The 17,733-nt window shown below is 41.6% G+C and overlaps 1 protein-coding gene across 1 annotated transcript in view; it reads right to left on the reverse strand.

The window, feature by feature from the left end:
• The window catches only part of ARHGAP15 (Rho GTPase activating protein 15), an 842,137-nt gene that overhangs the window by 179,153 nt on the left and 645,251 nt on the right, over window positions 1-17,733 (reverse strand). Inside the window, exon 13 of the mRNA XM_040440262.1 lies at window positions 2,811-2,945. Coding sequence (XP_040296196.1) covers window positions 2,811-2,945 — 135 coding nt within the window. The remainder of the gene's footprint in view (window positions 1-2,810; window positions 2,946-17,733) is intronic.

Genomic DNA, 17,733 nt, shown 5'->3' on the forward strand with positions numbered 1-17,733 from the left:
ATCTATTATAAGTAGTGTTGAGCGAACTTCTGTTTTAAGTTCGGCGTCTAAAGTTCGGCTTCCGGTTAGCGAAGAATCCCGATATGGATTCCGAATTCCGTTGTGGTCCGTGGTAGCGGAATCAATAATCGGCCATTATTGATTCCGCTACCACGGACCCCAACGGAATTCGGAATCCATATCGGGATTCTTCGCTAACCGGAAGCCGAACTTTAGACGCCGAACTTAAAACAGAAGTTCGCTCAACACTAATTATAAGCAGATATACCACTCAGGAGCACTGAAGAGCTAGGTGACTATTTCTTAGCTTTTCCATGCTCCTGAATGGCATATCTGTTTATAATAGATCAGGCTCAGCTATTATAAAGATATATATGCCTATAAGCAGATATGCAATTCAGGAGCATGGAAAAGCTAGGTGAAAAAAATCATCACCCAGCTTTTCCATGCTCCTGAATGACATGTATAAATTATACAGTATAATAGGTGAGGTGAGCCAATGCTGATTTACTTACCGCCTATGAGTTGTTTTCTGGGCAGTACACTGAAGGCTGCTGAACGCGACTCACCGCTGGCAGCACCACTGACTCCACGCAGGAAGAATTTTGAACTTCCCGCGCGCAGCAGCCGTCACGGTCTTTCACTTTACGGCATGGCCTAGGCCCCAGGGGAGGAGTCTGACGTGACGACGCAGCCCGGCGTGCACAGCTGACCTGTCACCTGACCTGATCTGTCAGCTGTCACTGTCCTGGTGAGTTCTGTAAAGGGCCGGCCTGGGAGATTTCTCCTTGCGCGCCGGCCCTGTCATCATCTGACAGTCGGCACGGTTCGGTCCTACTAAAGGGTTGCGGGGCGGCCGCCAGGCAATCTCAGCGAGGCGGCCTATGCGGGCCTAGCTCCGGTTGGCCTATGCGAGCTGCTGGGCCTATTTTCATGCAGGGGCCTGGAGCTGCAGCTCCATCCGCCCCTACGTTAATCCGGCTCTGGTCTTATTTGCCCTTCTGCGGTGCAGTTATATGTTCTAAAGCATTTTTGGCGTGCATTAGTTGGAAAAAAGGGCTTATTAGCGGTTGTGTGGGAAGTGCGAAAATTACAGCCCTTTTTGTCCTGTATTAGTGGCAAAAGTAAAATATATCTGCCGTTGCAGTTTTATGTTCTAAAGCCTTTTGTGTTGTGTATTAGTGGCACAAAAAAAGTATATACCGACTTGGGTATTTTAATTTCCTTTTTATTTATTTATTCGATTTTTTTGGGCTTTACCAATACTGATGGATTACTGACCAAATGCTGACCGAGTGAAGGCGGATGCTCCACACACAGGATCTGTTTTTTGGAGGTTATTGTTCTGACGGATCAGAGGAAGGGCAAAATAATCAGTGACGTCAACACAAACTTACTGCTGACACCCTCTCCACTCTGTCGGGGGGGCTCTACTTGTATAAGTATTTAAAAGGAACAGGTTCTGTAGACATCTGTGTGAAAGCCGCTGCCGACGGTGTAAAAGGAGTGCGCTTCTTCTTGGCGCTAGTTCATGCTTGAGTTATTTGGTCAGTTTTGGCCCCGTGACTGCCCAAATAAGTGAAGTGTGCAGTGATTCTAATAGCGACGCCTGTCATCTGCATGTCATATGGACTCACAGTATTATTTCACTACCACAGCAGACTCCCTATGTGTGTTACTGCAAGGCACAGTGTCCTCCACCACTATACAGGTATTCCATATCAATGCGAGTCATATTTTTAATATGTACTATTATTCTCAACAGTGGAATCGAAACACCACATAAGGATACAATTATGGACATTGAGAGATCAACTCTGACCTTCCAGCATGTTTTCCTTTTTCTGTTGCTTTTTCCTTTTCACTTTGATTGTTTAGGCTACTTTCACACTAGCGTTTTGGCTTTCCGTTTGTGAGATCCGTTCAGCGGTCCAAATGGATCAGTTTTGCCCTAATGCATTCTGAATGGAAAAGGATCCGCTCAGAATTCATCAGTTTCCATTCTGCTCTGGAGGCGGACACAATAACTCTGCCTGCAGCGTTTTGCTGTCCACCTGACAAAGCGGAGTCAAACGGATCCGTCCTGACACACAATGTAAGTCAATGGGGACGGATCCGTTTTCTCTGACACAATCTGGCACAATAGAAAACAGATCCGTCCCCTATTGACTTTCAATGCTGTTCATAACGGATCCGTCATGGCTATAGAAGACATAATACAACCGGATCCGTTCATGACGGATGCATGCGGTTGTATTATTGTAACAGAAGCGTTTTTGCAGATCCATGACAGATCCACAAAAAACGCTAGTGTGACAGTAGCGTTACTTGGTCGTCACGGTTATGTGACGTCAGCACTCTGTTGTTTGGCGGGCTATTGAAATGTGTTTGCTTAGGGGATCCTTTACTGTCTGAGGAAGGCACAGATTGTGCCGAAACGCGTCACAAATATGTGGCAATAAACAAACATTTCATAAGAAACCAGGCGTGAGTGCCGGTCCTTTGCTACTACTAATTATACGGGACGCCAACTCTAGCACACGCGACATCCGTAGTGCCGACTGATAAATGTTATATACTTTAAATACATAATCCTGAACAGAATTATTCTGAAAGGAACAGAGGAAAGTAATTATTAGCTTGAAATTTTGTGATGTCACGTACTAAAAGTTCTTTTGTCTTTGGTCTAAAAACAAAAACTTTATTACAATTGGAACATAATCTCTTGAAAATAATAAAAAAAAATACTTTTTTTTTGTCCTTCCATTCTGTGCACTTACAAAAAAATAAAATAAAAAAATTGCACTCACTTATTGCTTCCACAAACTGCTCAAAGAAGCTATGTGGGAACAGAGGATCCGGCAGCTCTCGGAAAAACATCTTGAGTGCTCCAGTGACAACGTGTATGTCCTCCCACTGGCTGTCGTCCAAATTCAGCTTCTCTTCTGGGAAAACAAGAGGAGAAATGGAACAACTGGTTTTAATGAAACAATTACAAGACACTAATTATTATGTTAATGTTTCCCTACTATCATCAGCAACCGTTAACAGCCTTCTGCACCTAGAGGTTTGGTGCGGTGTTTTTTTTTTTTTTTTTTTTTTTCTTCCCCGACTCTAGGAAAGGAGCGTATTCAATGAAATACCATCTGTAGGAATGCAGTTAGCAAAAAATAAATAAATAAATAAATTACAGGAGATACAAAGAGACGTGGCATTGACATAACATGTCAGATACATTTATTCCCACAATGCATTGGCATAGAAATTAGAATTACTGCTCGACATGATTCAAAGCTATTGGTTTTTTATTTTTTTTTATTCGGGAGGCCGAGGGGCTGAGTTTGCCAATGTTGTTCAACTCAAGGGACAGACCTAAGGCCTAACCGAGCCAACATGAGACATATGCTAAGTGCGGCAATAGAAAATAAGCTATTACGTTACATATGCTGGCCAGGCAATGTGCTGGGGAATTATAGGTAAAGCATTGTCACGTTTGTTTGTGGCTGACAGCAACATTAACTAGGAATATGCACAAGAGGAGGAGGAGGAGGAGGGGGTGCAAATCCTCTTTTTAATGATTTCAATAATGTTCTGTTTTTAACTCAGCAAGGTAGACGGCGGGAGCAACAATGCTAGGCGGACCCCTGTTGGTCTACCTAGGCTGTGTAAATCTGTCAGGAATGATAACATGCCAGACACAAAAAAATGACTCTTCTTCCAGCAGTCGCCGCTTGCACACGGGAGAGCGTATTTGTTTGAAGCTAACCTGAACTGAGAATCTTTGCGAATTTGAAAGAGAGAACTTAAATGCAATATTTAATTAGGCAGAATGAAATAATTATCCTCCATTGCTCTGTGTTATCAGGTTGTATTTGCTAAAACATCAAACGTGCGGTAATTACGCGGCACGCGCACCTCACTACTCGGTGACAACTTTTTGTTGCGAACTGTGTAAGTGTTACATGGGGAAATTAATACTTTTATTTAATTAGATTCAGTGGAAGAGCTGTGAACACTACAATAGAAAGCTTAGAAAAACTGTTCAGGTGGAATAGAAATGACTGCGCACTAATGAAACCATGAGGCGGGACGGCGAGGGTAGTAGTATATACAGCACGTACTACAAAAGTATGTAAAAGAGGGAGGACAACCAAGAGGAAATCCAGATACTTCATAGCATATTACCATGCAATATACTAAGATCCATTTAGAAATTCCAAAAATGTTACCTTTGGGTCCATCATATTTCTGGGGTCTAGGTGCGACTACCACCTCTGCCTTCCCTATAGCTTTACCCCCGGTTAGGGGGACTATACTGTACCTTCCCTGCTGTGTTTGCTAGACCACGTGTCTGTGGTCAGATGTATCTTGGCACCGACATGGTGTGCCAGAGATATAGTCACTTGCAGCTGAACGTGGCCATATATCTCTGGGATGCCCTTCAGGGAAAAATATTTCCTTCCGGGGACCTTCCATTGCGGTGTGCCAATCGCCACAAATTTTCTAATGGCTGTCAGAACTATTGTATATAAAAGAATACGTATTAAAAGAGCCTATATAAATATATGTGATGTATAGAAGGCATCTTGTCTGGTTTTAACAGGGTATTGGGAGTTCAGTCTTCTTTGGACTGAAACTCAATAGCCAAGAGTGTTATAGTGTGTATCGTAATTAAATAGGATAATACCATGAATAGATTAGGACTTTGGATTGTGTGACTAGACTGGAAGTCAACAGAAGTGTGCATATAATTGTTTGGTAAGAGACAACATTCTATTGTTTCCCTTTGGACCAGTCAAAGTCCTGACTGGTAAATCAGTTGAGTAAAAATACAAATTAATTCCAACATTTCCTCATTGACGTCCAGTGCCATCTAGTGGTAGAGTAAAAATTAACACATGTATTGTGAAATAGGTGGGGGAGTGACTCCACACGAGGTCACTAGTTATTGATTAACCCGACCAAGCCCATTTCCAAATGGGGATAAAAAGTCAGTATGAGCTGACAGAGGGGAGGCCATCTGAACCCATCTGATCAATCTGATACACCTGCCTGAGAAAGTCATCAGAACCATCCGATGAACTAGGACCATCAATTCAGTCATCCAGGGGGATCCACTCATTCCTTGAGAACATCATTCCATTCCTCAATCTTTTCAAGGCGGACACAACCGTCCAGAAACAAATTGGACCAGACCAGTCTATAGTCCTGAATCTTGAAACTGATTTCTGCTAGCCGATACACTGGTATAGTATAAACTTTACTATATTTTATAGGAGAACAAAAATAATATATTTGCACATATATATATATATATATATATATATATATTCAATTAACCATATTTTGGGTGTAGAATCTGTTTTGGAATAAGGCTGGTTTGTAAATGCAGTATCATTCTAACTTTTTCCAATACAGGGAGATTAATACATACTGTTGAAAATTATTCCTATATCACAGTATCATCTCCAAGGAAATGAGTTCAGTTCTATGCACGTATAGTTGATTATATATACATGGATAATGATATAAATCTGAATTGAGTTCAATCTGAGACATCTGTCGGGTGAGAGAAATCAGGTATCAAAGTAATTAAAAATATATTGTAGGGTATTATCAAAATAAGGAATTGTAAGGAATATATGTATATCCTATAGGTTATTTTGGCTTTCTTAAAAGGTTGCATATCATTAATTCATTTTCATAATTATATTGTCACCGATTTTATATTTGATTAATTTTCACTGTATTATTATTATTTTAATAAATATATATTTTGATTTACCACTGCTCTTATTGGCTTAGTCTTTATGATTATAAGTTAGAATCTCCTCCCTTACAGATTCTAATTTATTTACATAAAGAATATAGACTGTATAAATATTCTGACAAGGCCTCCGAGTCCACCAGTTTATATGGCAGTAGTTGGCGGGCTAGCAGTTCCGACAAGCCAGCGGTCAGCCATTGGGCAAGAGGGTTATCCGGCATCATCAACTTTTTACGCTCGAACATTTGGCGCCAGATGTGACCGTGCATGGTGGATGGCTCGCTCCAGATACATTTGCAGTCTGCTTTTTGCCTCCTGTGCCCTGCGAGCTCTGCATGCTTCTCCTCCTTCTCCTCCCTATCTGCTGCTCTGTCTCTCCCTCTGAACTTCCCTCCTCTTCCTCTCTTGTGGGCACCCACGTGACGTCCATTGACACATCATCATCGTCACCTTCACCACCACTGACATTTGAGATCTCGGAATAGGCAGCAACAGCGGGGGCCACCCACCTTGGGCTGATCTGGGTACTGTCGTCAGACTGCTGGGTGGCGGCTGTTGCTACCTCCTCTTCCTCATCTGATGTCAAGAATGGCTGCACATCGGTAAGGTCTGGGAATGGATAAGAAAATAACTCTTCTGACTCGGGTGGAGGGGCTATGGTGGTGGTGTTGGTGTCTTTAGGGGTGCACACAGCAGAGAGTGAGGAGGGTGCAGATACAGGAGGATGAGGAGGGTGCAGAAGCAGAAGGCTGAATGGAATGAGCCACTCAACCAACTCTGGTACGTCCTTTGAAGTAATCACACACGCCTTCTCCAACTTCCCATTTATGCTCCGGCCTGGTGCACCTGCCCGACCCTTACCACCCCTGCGGAATGGTCTGCCTGTCATTTTTAAAATTACCCTGTGACAAAGTCCCTAGAGAAGAACATTATTTGTGGAAGCAGGTATATCACTGGCCTCAATCAATATTTTGTGGAAGCAGGTATATCAAACCCCTTAATCAGTATTTTGTGGAAGCAGGTATCTTGCAGGCCTCAATCAATATTTGGTGGTAGCAGCTATATTAATCCCCTTAATCTGTTTTTTGTTGAAGCGGGTATATCACAGACCTAAATTAGTATTTTGTGGAAGCAGGTATATCACAGACCTCAATCAGTATTTTGTGGAAGCAGGTATATTGCAGACCTCAATCAATATTTTGTGGAAGCAGGTATATCAAACCCATTTAATCAGTATTTTGTGGAAGCAGGTATCTCGCAGGCCTCAATCAATATTTTGTGGAAGCAGGTATATCAATCCCCTTAATCAGTATTTTGTGGAAGCAGGTATATCATAGGCATCAATCAATATTTTGTGGAAGCAGGTATCTCGCAGGACTCAACCAATATTTGTTTGAAGCAGGTATATCATTCCCCTTAATCAGTATTTTGTGGAAGCAGGTATATCACCCCCTTCAATAATTTTTTTGCCACAACAGTTATATCACACCCCCCTGTTTATTTGGGGCAACATGTATATCGCAGCCTTCAATCAGTATTTTGTCGAAGATGGTATATCACACCCCTCAATCAGTTTTTTGGAGGGGAACAGGTATATCACACCCGTAGCAATTAGTTGTTCCAATAGCATTTGTCCCTCTGTATAGCTGCGGTATCGCACCCCTCAGTATATTACACCTGTCCATAGAACACCTATACCAGTCCTTAAAAGGACTTTTGTGGCCCTATTAGCTAGCTTTTGGTGCACCTAACAGCCTGTCCCTGCTCCACAAAGCAACCTCTCCCTACACTGGCAAAACACAGAATGTAAAATGGCAGCCAGATCAGGTTTATTTATAAGGTAAGGGGTATGTCCATGTGCTGAAACGTCTCAATTGGCTGTCCTGTCTCACCTGATGGATGTGTCATGGGTCAAAGTTCGGCGCAATGGAAAAGAATATGGCGCCGCAGGGCCATCTCTAGTGCTTGCTCCACCTAGCTAACATAGATAATAGGGAGTGCATGGGGTGTGACTACTGCAGAGAAAACAGTGTGGTAAGTGGAGCAAGCATTGTGAGATGCAAAGCATACAGGGTTTGGTTAGAAAAAACTGCTGGAAGTGAATGAAAAGAGAAAGTTCTGCATGATGCCGAGAACAGGGGAAGGAAAGAGCCGATATGAAAAACAGGTATATGGGGCAAAAATATGCAGTATTTAGGGTACTGTGGGCAGAGAAAAAATGTATTATGGAATTGGAGCATACCTTTAAGGTCCTATTAAATTGAATGGCTTATACATCAAGCCATACATCTGTGGAGCGTGGTTGTTTATGTCACCTCTATAAACCTTTTCTGGATATATGTCCATTAGGCATAATGGGGGAGATTTATTAACAAAACAAAACATGGCACAATTTGCATGAAATAAACTGGCATACATGCTAACAAAAGGGTTTGACTTAGTATAGAATGGACATAGCTTTTTAGAAAGGCTTTTGCCACAAACTAAGCCAGCTAAAAAATGGTATAAATGTAAAGGGTAATGTATCATGATGCAACTTTTTGGCCTTTTTTTTTTTTTTACAGTGTTTGTTTAGTTTGAAGTCAACATTTTTGCAACAAATTTACAAAATGTTGCATGCAATTTGATAAATTTGTCGCATAAAATATCTAAGACATTTTCAGTCTAAAATCGAAAACGTTCCATCAGTTTGGACTGGAGTACTGTAATTTTCTTTTAGACTTTTTCAAAAGGTAGCAATGGCAAATCTGGCTAAAAATGTGGCCAAGCCTTTAATAAATGCAAACTGCCAGACATGGCACAAACCCTACTAAAAATGGAGCATTCATAAATTTGTTGTAAATTCCTACTCACCCGGCAATAAAAAATAAATAAATAAATCTCTCCACCTTTCTGGCACAGCGCACTTGATACATTACCCCCTAAGACTACACAGTCTAAAGATGTACCAAATTTATCATACAACGTCAGCAGTTTTGATCTATCTGACACATTTTAGACAGTCTGGTCTAGTTCAATCTGTCTAAATATTAGACAGGATTAGTAAATCTCTCCTAATATATCCAATCGTTTTAAAGAATTACACACAAAAAAAAATAAAATAATAATAATAATAATAATCTCACGCACCTGCACTCAACGGCCCTGTAAAGAAGATATAAGGACATATGGTGGTCTTCTTTATCATCTTCCTTTATATAACCCTCACTATAAGAACCCTTTTATGATGTACCGTAGGTCTTTCCTATAGGAAATACAATCTTGAATCCCTATTCCTTAGCATGCAAGACCCTAAACATCTAAATGGTACAGCGCTGGTGAGAAAGTAATCAATAAGTAACAGCAAGATGTAACAAAATGTAACAAAAACTTCCAGAAACAAATGCTTAATACCTAAGGCCGTCCAGGCAAAATCAAATCCAATTTTCTTTTGTTGGGATTTGAATATCCCGTCAAACTGCATTTAAGCGACTTCTTCTCATTGATCATCAACAGCATTGTGTGTCAAATTCCGCAACTGACGTCAATAAGGACTTGGACATAAGCATCTTTTTTTGGGGGGTGGGGAGACATACCGTACTTCTCACAGTAGCATCTCTATAGACTTCATGTGCGTGTCAGCACAAGCTGTGGTCATCAAGTGACCTCCCTTTAACTGCAATCAAGTTGATTGTTTAAACATGATCAATTACCAGCTCCCCCCCCCACCCCACCCTGTTCTTTTTAACTCCCATTTGGAAGGGAACATAAGACACCAGCGAACAGGATCTCGACAGTCATCAAAAAACAATGACACGAGAAGATAAAGGCCCTGATGGCTTTGCTGTCACTTTAAAAAGAGAGGGCTCTGCATTGTTCAAATGTGTCAGATATTTGGAAATGTCCCTCTCGCCGTGGTGCCACACCCCCCGCGTGCCCTTATAATAAAATTGGTTTTACTCCTGATTAAATCATTTTCTCCTCTCCCACTACCATACTTTTCATAATAGACCTGTGTACTCTACAGCTGGCGTTCTTCCCATGACACCAATTCTTACTTTATCTTTTAAGCACTTTGCAGCTAGGATCTCATGCAGAGGGCTTATGTTTTGTTAAGAGCTTCGTTCTTACAGAAATAGCTGAACACATGTTCTAAAAAATGTTGTACAATTTATTGCTTGAAACACATTAAGAAAATGTAAAAGGGGCTATGTTGTCAAGGTGGGGGAGGGGGGAGTTGAGGAGAGCGCAGAACAACGCACATCAAGATCGTTGCGTTTATTTGTGGAGGATAGACGCGACGTGTCACTGATCTGATGGCTGCTGTGAGATGGACACGTTAAGGGCTCATGCACGCGGCCGTTGCCCCGCCGTGGCCGTATTGGGGCCGCAAACCTGGAGATGCGGTGCAGAAGCGCGGATCAGAACCCAACTGTAGAACTACGGAGTTTTTCGATTGTATTGCAAAAGCACCTTGAGTGTGTCTGAACAGTGCTCTACATGCTTGCTTTGAAGACTTCCTAAAATGTATTCCATTCACAGGTGGTTGTTACCCTGAGGCTCATTCAGCATTAGGTTACCTCCCATCTGTTAATAAAGCTTTTCTCCTGATAGGTGGACCCATTTTCTAAACATGTATTTTAACTTTTGTATGTTCATTATCATACCATTCTTTTGATAAAGGGCCTGGGTGCCCGAAACGCGTCAAGAAGGTGATGTTTACTTTTTTCTACAAATAACGTGACCAGTTTGGAATACGGCGGTGCTGTTTTTTTTTGCAGTTTTTTATTCAGGAGTCTCTGCTCACCGTGACACTCGGTCAGCTTTTCATACACTATGGTTCCCTGATAGAGCCGGTAAGGGGGTATATCCCCAAATTGTGTTTTGTTTGACTATAGAGTGCATGCACTACTCTTTTGCGGTGCGGACCGTCAGATGCGGATCGCGGACCCCATTCAAGTGAATGGGTCCGTGATCTGCATGCGGTGCCCGTGCATTGCGGACCGCAATTTGTGGTCCGCAGCACAAGCCTGGCCAGCACACAGTAGTGGGCACAATAACAAGAAACGTCGATTGCGCCACTCCCAGCCATTGAACCCCTCAGATGCTGCGTTCATCGCTGATCGTGGCATCTAAGATTAAAAATGAAGGCTTTCAGGGCTTAATTAGTTAAAAAAAAGAAATAATACTCACTTTATCCATTTGAGCGTGAAGAGGCCGCTGCAGCCATCTTGATTGAAGATCCTGCGTGGTAAATTGAATTTTCCCTGAAATTCGGATCAAAGTCCACTTTGGATACTTCATTTCACTCAACCCTAGTTGGTACCATGTAGGGTACACCAGACTTTTTGATCACTTTTTATACAATTTTTTGGGGAAGGATAAAGTGACCAAAAAATGGCATATCTTGCATTCTCTTCTCGTTACAGCATTCACTGTGTAGGAATAATATTTTTTAAATTTAATAGTGTCAACATTTTTCTGGATGTGACAATACCCGTTATGTTTATTTTTTATTGTTTATTTTTTATTGGGAAAAGGGGATGGATTGAGTTTTTAATATTTTTGTGTGTATTTTTATTTTTATTTTTCTAACTGAAATTTTTTGTCCCCTCAGGGGACTTGTACATGCAATTTTCAGATTTCTTGTCCCATAGACTGCAATAGAATATCATTGCAGTCTATGGGATTCTGACAGGATGCCTGTCAAGCTGTGCCTCAGGCCTCAGGCTGTCATAGCAACCAATCGGAGCATCGTGATTTCTCGGAGGGGAACTCTGATTAGTGGCCAAAGGGAGCCTCAACCTCTGTCTAACCACTCAGAGGCCATGATCCTTATTGACTGCAGCTCGTGAGGGGTTAACCTCTTAAGGACATAGGGCGTACAGGTACGCCCTTGTGCCCTGGTACTTAAGGACACAGGGCGTACATGTACGCCCTGTGTATTTTCGATCACTGCCGTGCGGCTGGCAGTGATCGGAACCCGGTGCCTGCTCAAATCATTGAGCAGGCACCTAGGCTAAATGCGCGGGGGGGTCCCGTGACCCCCCCATGTCGGCGATCGCGGCAAACCGCAGGTCAATTCAGACCTGCGGTTTGCTGCGATTTCTGCAGTTTCTGGTCCCCGTGGTCCCTGACCGCGGGGATCAGAAACTTTATATGCCTAAAAAAACGTTTTATTCACCCCCCCCTGCACCCCCGAATGATTTTATGGTGGCGGGAGGTGCAGGGGGAGGGTTGCGGGCGGTGTGGGCGGTGCGGGAGGCGGGCGGTGCGGCAGGCGGGATCGCGATCCCCCGCCCGCCTCCCCTTGTATAATCGTTGGTTTCTAGTGGGGATACCAGGGTGCCAGCACATTGCTGGCACCCTGGTATAAACGGCTGACATCTGCGATGCGATGTCAGCCGTTTAACCCTTCCCATACAGCGGTCCGTACGGACCGCTGTATGGAAAAGGTTAACAGCGCAGGGAGCTCCCTCCCTCTCCCATCGGGGGGCTGCTGTGCCTTTGCAGCCCCCCGATGGAGAGGGAAAGAGCCCCCAGACAGCCCCCCGAGAGATCCCCTCCTTACCCTTCCCCGTCTGCGAAGTTCTGAGCAGACGGGGAAGGTTCCCATGGCAACAGGACGCCTCTCAGGCGTCCTGCTGTCCATGGTGCTGAACAGATCTGTGCTAAAAGCATAGATCTGTTCAGTGTAAGTAAAATACAGTACAGTACAATATATATTGTACTGTACTGTATTATACAGACATCAGACCCACTGGATCTTCAAGAACCAAGTGGGTCTGGGTCAAAAAAAGTGAATAAAAGTGAAAAAAAAAGTAAAAATCAAAAAACACATTTATCACTGATAAAAAATGAAAAAAATAAAATTCCCTACACATGTTTGGTATCGCCGCGTCCGTAACGACCTGATCTATAAAACGGTCATGTTACTTTACCAGAACGGTGAACACCATAAAAATAAAAAATAAAAAACTATGATGAAATTGAAATTTTGCCCACCTTACTTCCCAAAAAAGGTAATAAAAGTGATCAAAAAAGTCGCATGTACGCCAAAATTGTAACAATCAAACCGTCATCTCATCCCGCAAAAATCATACCCTACCCAAGATAATCGCCCAAAAACTGAAAAAACTATGGCTCTTAGACTATGGAAACACTAAAACATGATTTTTTTTGTTTCAAAAATGAAATCATTGTGTAAAACTTACATAAATAAAAAAAAGTATACATATTAGGTATCGCCGCGTCCGTATCGCCCGGCTCTATAAAAATATCACATGATCTAACCCCTCAGATGACCACCGTAAAATAATAAAAATAAAAACGGTGTAAAAAAAGCCATTTTTTGTCATCTTACGTCACAAAAAGTTTAATAGCAAGCAATCAAAAAGTCATATGCACCCCAAAATAGTGCCAATCAAACCGTCATCTCATCCCTCAAAAAATGAGACCCTACTTAAGATAATCGCCCAAAAACTGAAAAAACTATGGCTCTTAGACTATGGAGACACTAAAACATTTTTTTTGTTTTAAAAATGAAATCATTGTGTAAAACTTACATAAATAAAAAAAATTGTATACATATTAGGTATCGCCTCGTCCGTGACAACCTGCTCTATAAAATTACCACATGATCTAACCTGTCAGATGAATGTTGTAAATAACAAAAAAAAAAACGGTGCCAAAAAAGCTATTTCTTGTTACCTTGCCGCACAAAAAGTGTAATATAGAGCAACCAAAAATCATATGTACCCTAAACTAGTACCAACAAAACTGCCAACCTATCCCGTAGTTTCTAAAATGGGGTCACTTTTTTGGAGTTTCTACTCTAGGGGTGCATCAGGGGGGCTTCAAATGGGACATGGTGTAAAAAAAAACTGTCCAGCAAAACCTGCCTTCCAAAAACCGTATGGCATTTCTTTCCTTCTGCGCCCTGCCGTGTGCCCGTACAGTAGTTTACGGCCACATATGGGGTGTTTCTGTAAACTACAGAATTAGGGCCATAAATAATGAGTTTTGTTTGGCTGTTAACCCTTGCTTTGTAACTGGAAAAAAATATTAAAATGGAAAATCTGCCAAAAAAGTGAAATTTTGAAATTGTATCTCTATTTTCCATTAAATCTTGTGCAACACCTAAAGGGTTAACAAAGTTTGTAAAATCAGTTTTGAATACCTTGAGGGGTGTAGTTTCTTAGATGGGGTCACTTTTATGGAGTTTATAATCTAGGGGTGCATCAGGGGGGCTTCAAATGGGACATGGTGTCAAAAAACCAGTCCAGCAAAATCTGGCTTCCAAAAACCGTATGGCATTCCTTTCCTTCTGCGCCCTGCCGTGTGCCCGTACAGTAGTTTACGGCCACATATGGGGTGTTTCTGTAAACTACAGAATTAGGGCCATAAATATTGAGTTTTGTTTGGCTGTTAACCCTTGCTTTGTAACTGGAAAAAAATATTAAAATGGAAAATCTGCCAAAAAAGTGAAATTTTGAAATTGTATCTCTATTTTCCATTAAATCTTGTGCAACACCTAAAGGGTTAACAAAGTTTGTAAAATCAGTTTTGAATACCTTGAGGGGTGTAGTTTCTTAGATGGGGTCACTTTTATGGAGTTTATAATCTAGGGGTGCATCAGGGGGGCTTCAAATGGGACATGGTGCCAAAAAAACAGTCCAGCAAAATCAGCCCTCCAAAAACCAAACGGCGCACCTTTCACTCTACGCCCCGCTGTGTGCCCGTACAGTAGTTTACGGCCACATATGGGGTGTTTCTGTAAACAGCAGAGTCAGGGCAATAAAGATACAGTCTTGTTTGGCTGTTAACCCTTGCTTTGTTAGTGGAAAAAATGGGTTAAAATGGAAAATTAGGCAAAAAAATGAAATTCTCAAATTTCATCGCCATTTGCCAATAACTCTTGTGCAACACCTAAAGGGTTAACGACGTATGTGAAATCAGTTTTGAATACCTTGAGGGGTGTAGTTTCTTAGATGGGGTCACTTTTAGGGAGTTTCTCCTCTAGGGGTGCATCAGGGGGCTTCAAATGGGACATGGTGTAAATAAACCAGTCCATAAAAATCAGCCTTCCAAAAACCAAACGGCGCACCTTTCACTCTACGCCCCGCTGTGTGGCCGTACAGTAGTTTACGGCCATATATTGGGTGTTTCTGTAAATGGCAGAGTCAGGGCAATAAAGATACAGTCTTGTTTGGCTGTTAACCCTTGGTTTGTTAGTGGAAAAAATGGGTTAAAATGAAAAATTAGACAAAAAAATGAAATTCTCAAATTTCCTCCCTATTTGCCAATAACTCTTGTGCAACACCTAAAGGGTTAACAACGTATGCAAAATCAGTTTTGAATACCTTGAGGGGTGTAGTTTCTTAGATGGGGTCATTTTTGGGTGGTTTCTATAATGTAAGCCTCGAAAAGTGACTTGAGACCTGAACTGGTCCCTAGAAATTGAGTTTTTGTAAATTTCGGAAAAATTTCAAGATTTGCTTCTAAACTTCTAAGCCTTATAACATCCCCAAAAAATAAAATATCATTCCCAAAACAATTAAAACATGAAGTAGACATATGGGGAATGTAAAGTCATCACAATTTTTGGGGGTATTACTATGTATTACAGAAGTAGAGAAACTGAAACTGTGAAATTTGCAAATTTTTTTCAAATTTTTGTTAAATTAGGTATTTTTTGGTGCAAAAAAAAAATTTTTTTTTACTCCATTTTACCAGTGTCATGAAGTACAATATGTGACGAAAAAACAATCTCAGAACGGCCTGGATAAGTCAAAGCGTTTTAAAGTTATCAGCACTTAAAGGGACTCTGGTCAGATTTTCAAAAAATGGCCTGGTCCTAAGGTGTAAAAAGGCTGTGTCCTTAAGGGGTTAAAGGACCAGGATCAATGTATTATACAGCTGACACCTGCCATGTATGGAGCGACATCAGCTCATAACCCTGCGCCATACACCTCTTGCATGCCACTCAATTACTATTGTCAGGGGGCACCAAGAGGTTAAGTGTAGATTTACCAATGCAATGGGGGAGAACTGGGATGAATCTGTGTCAAAATAGTAACACATATGGATTTTGGTACGGATTTGGTGTACACGTGCAATGAATTCTGCGTGGAAAATCCTCATGAACTACACTGCCGTGTGCATGCACCTTTACACAGTCGGGATCCTCTGCCCTCTCCATACACCTCTTTCACACTACTGACATACAGTTATGCCAGAGGTCGCGAAAAGGTGAAAATCTTTTCGATAAAAAAAAAAAATTCTTATGCTATTGATACAAACCGAAAAAAATATATATTTGTGTCTTAATACACAATGCTTGTAACTGTTTGTTAGATGATAAAATGAAGATAAATTTACTCCTATGTAACATCATTTCACTTTTTTTGCCTCTAGCTTAATTCCAGGAGTCGCCTTTCAGCCCCAGGATTCATTTCTGCATAAATGATACATCACCTTTTAATTACTCTTCCGTTGGATTCAAGTCATGCAGATTCCTTTAGGAGAGTAGTCCTCAGAATTGTTTTCTTTCCTATTTTCTTTATAGTTATTAAAATGCTTCATCATCCTCCTCGTTCATCCTCATGGTTGGATGATTGTAACTTCATTAAACTGTATAAAACAATTTAAATAGCATGTCAAGTATGGTAGACATTGCTGGGAACCAACCAGTGCGGGAGGGTACCATCTTCATCCCTGGATGGTAAGGGTTGGTCCCTGGATGGTAAGGGTTGGTCCCTGGATGGTAAGGGTTGGTGGTTACCACAACCACTGAGATCCTCAAAAACATAACATGCCGAATGCAAAATTATAACAAATCAATGAAGATAGAGTGGATTGTTCCCAAAGCAAAAGTCAAAGTGGACTGCAGCTTTGAAGCTTCATGTTCATGGACTTCAATGCAAACTTTATAAGAGGGTTCCCTATAGAGTTGAGTGAATCGATCATACAAATCAATTTGTTTCATCAAGCATAGTTGTGAGAGGCTATCCCCAAAGCTGAGGATGCTTTCCCTGCCTCTTGCCTAACAGGGTAAGAAATATCCCACCTGCACTGCTGCTCCAAGTGGTGTCACAAGCGCAGAAGCTCTGCTTCCGGGTAGCGACACATGCGCAGTCACTGATCCAAAATTTGAAGCAGAGTCTCTACAGAGGCGCAGGTGCAATATTGTCAGGGCAGACTAAGATTTCCAGCCCTGTCAATCAAGAAGTAGGAAGAGAGCCGTCAGCTTCGGGAACACCTTATCACTGGGGTAGAACTCTGCTTGATGAGAATTAATTCATATGAGTTGATTCACTCATCTCTAGTCCCCTAACATATTCAATTTATAGTACTTGTTATGTGTCCCCTTCCCCAACTGTTCCTTCTGGTACTGGTTGTGTTTTTTTTTCCTGGAGAATTTATCCAAATAGCACCGATGGGCAGAAGTGTGTGAAAGTGTGACTTTTTTATTAAAAGATTCCAACATGAATAAAAACGAAACAAAATTAATCTGAAATCTCACTAGGGAGAGGGTGGAGCTTTCTAGGTTTGCTATGGGGCACTACCTTATCTGTGTACTCCCCAAACTGAAAAAATTGCCCTATTTTACAGTATTCTGAAATTTTTGAATGGGTGGCAAAACCGTTACTAGCTTTCGACACTGAAGTCCATCACATTGAGGCAACAGATCACAATGATTGGTAATCTTATCTTCCTATACTTTTCAGGAAAGAAGGGCAGCAAGATCCTCAGGTCACTTTCCAGTTGCCTGTTAAAAGGGGTTTCTGGCCATTTACATTTTAAAAGGGCTCTACATAGTGTAAAACAATAAAATAAGTAATTAGCTCCCCAATCTTTGTCCGCTCCAGTTCTTATGCCCTAGTGGTACAATTCCTAGTGGTACATTCTTCTACTGGTTTCTATTTCCTGCTCCTTCTCAACATGGAGGGAATGGACACTAGCTGAGGCAGGTCACCACTATGGCC

The sequence above is a fragment of the Bufo bufo genome, chromosome 7 (genome assembly GCF_905171765.1).
Source record: "Bufo bufo chromosome 7, aBufBuf1.1, whole genome shotgun sequence".
NCBI lineage: Eukaryota > Metazoa > Chordata > Amphibia > Anura > Bufonidae > Bufo > Bufo bufo.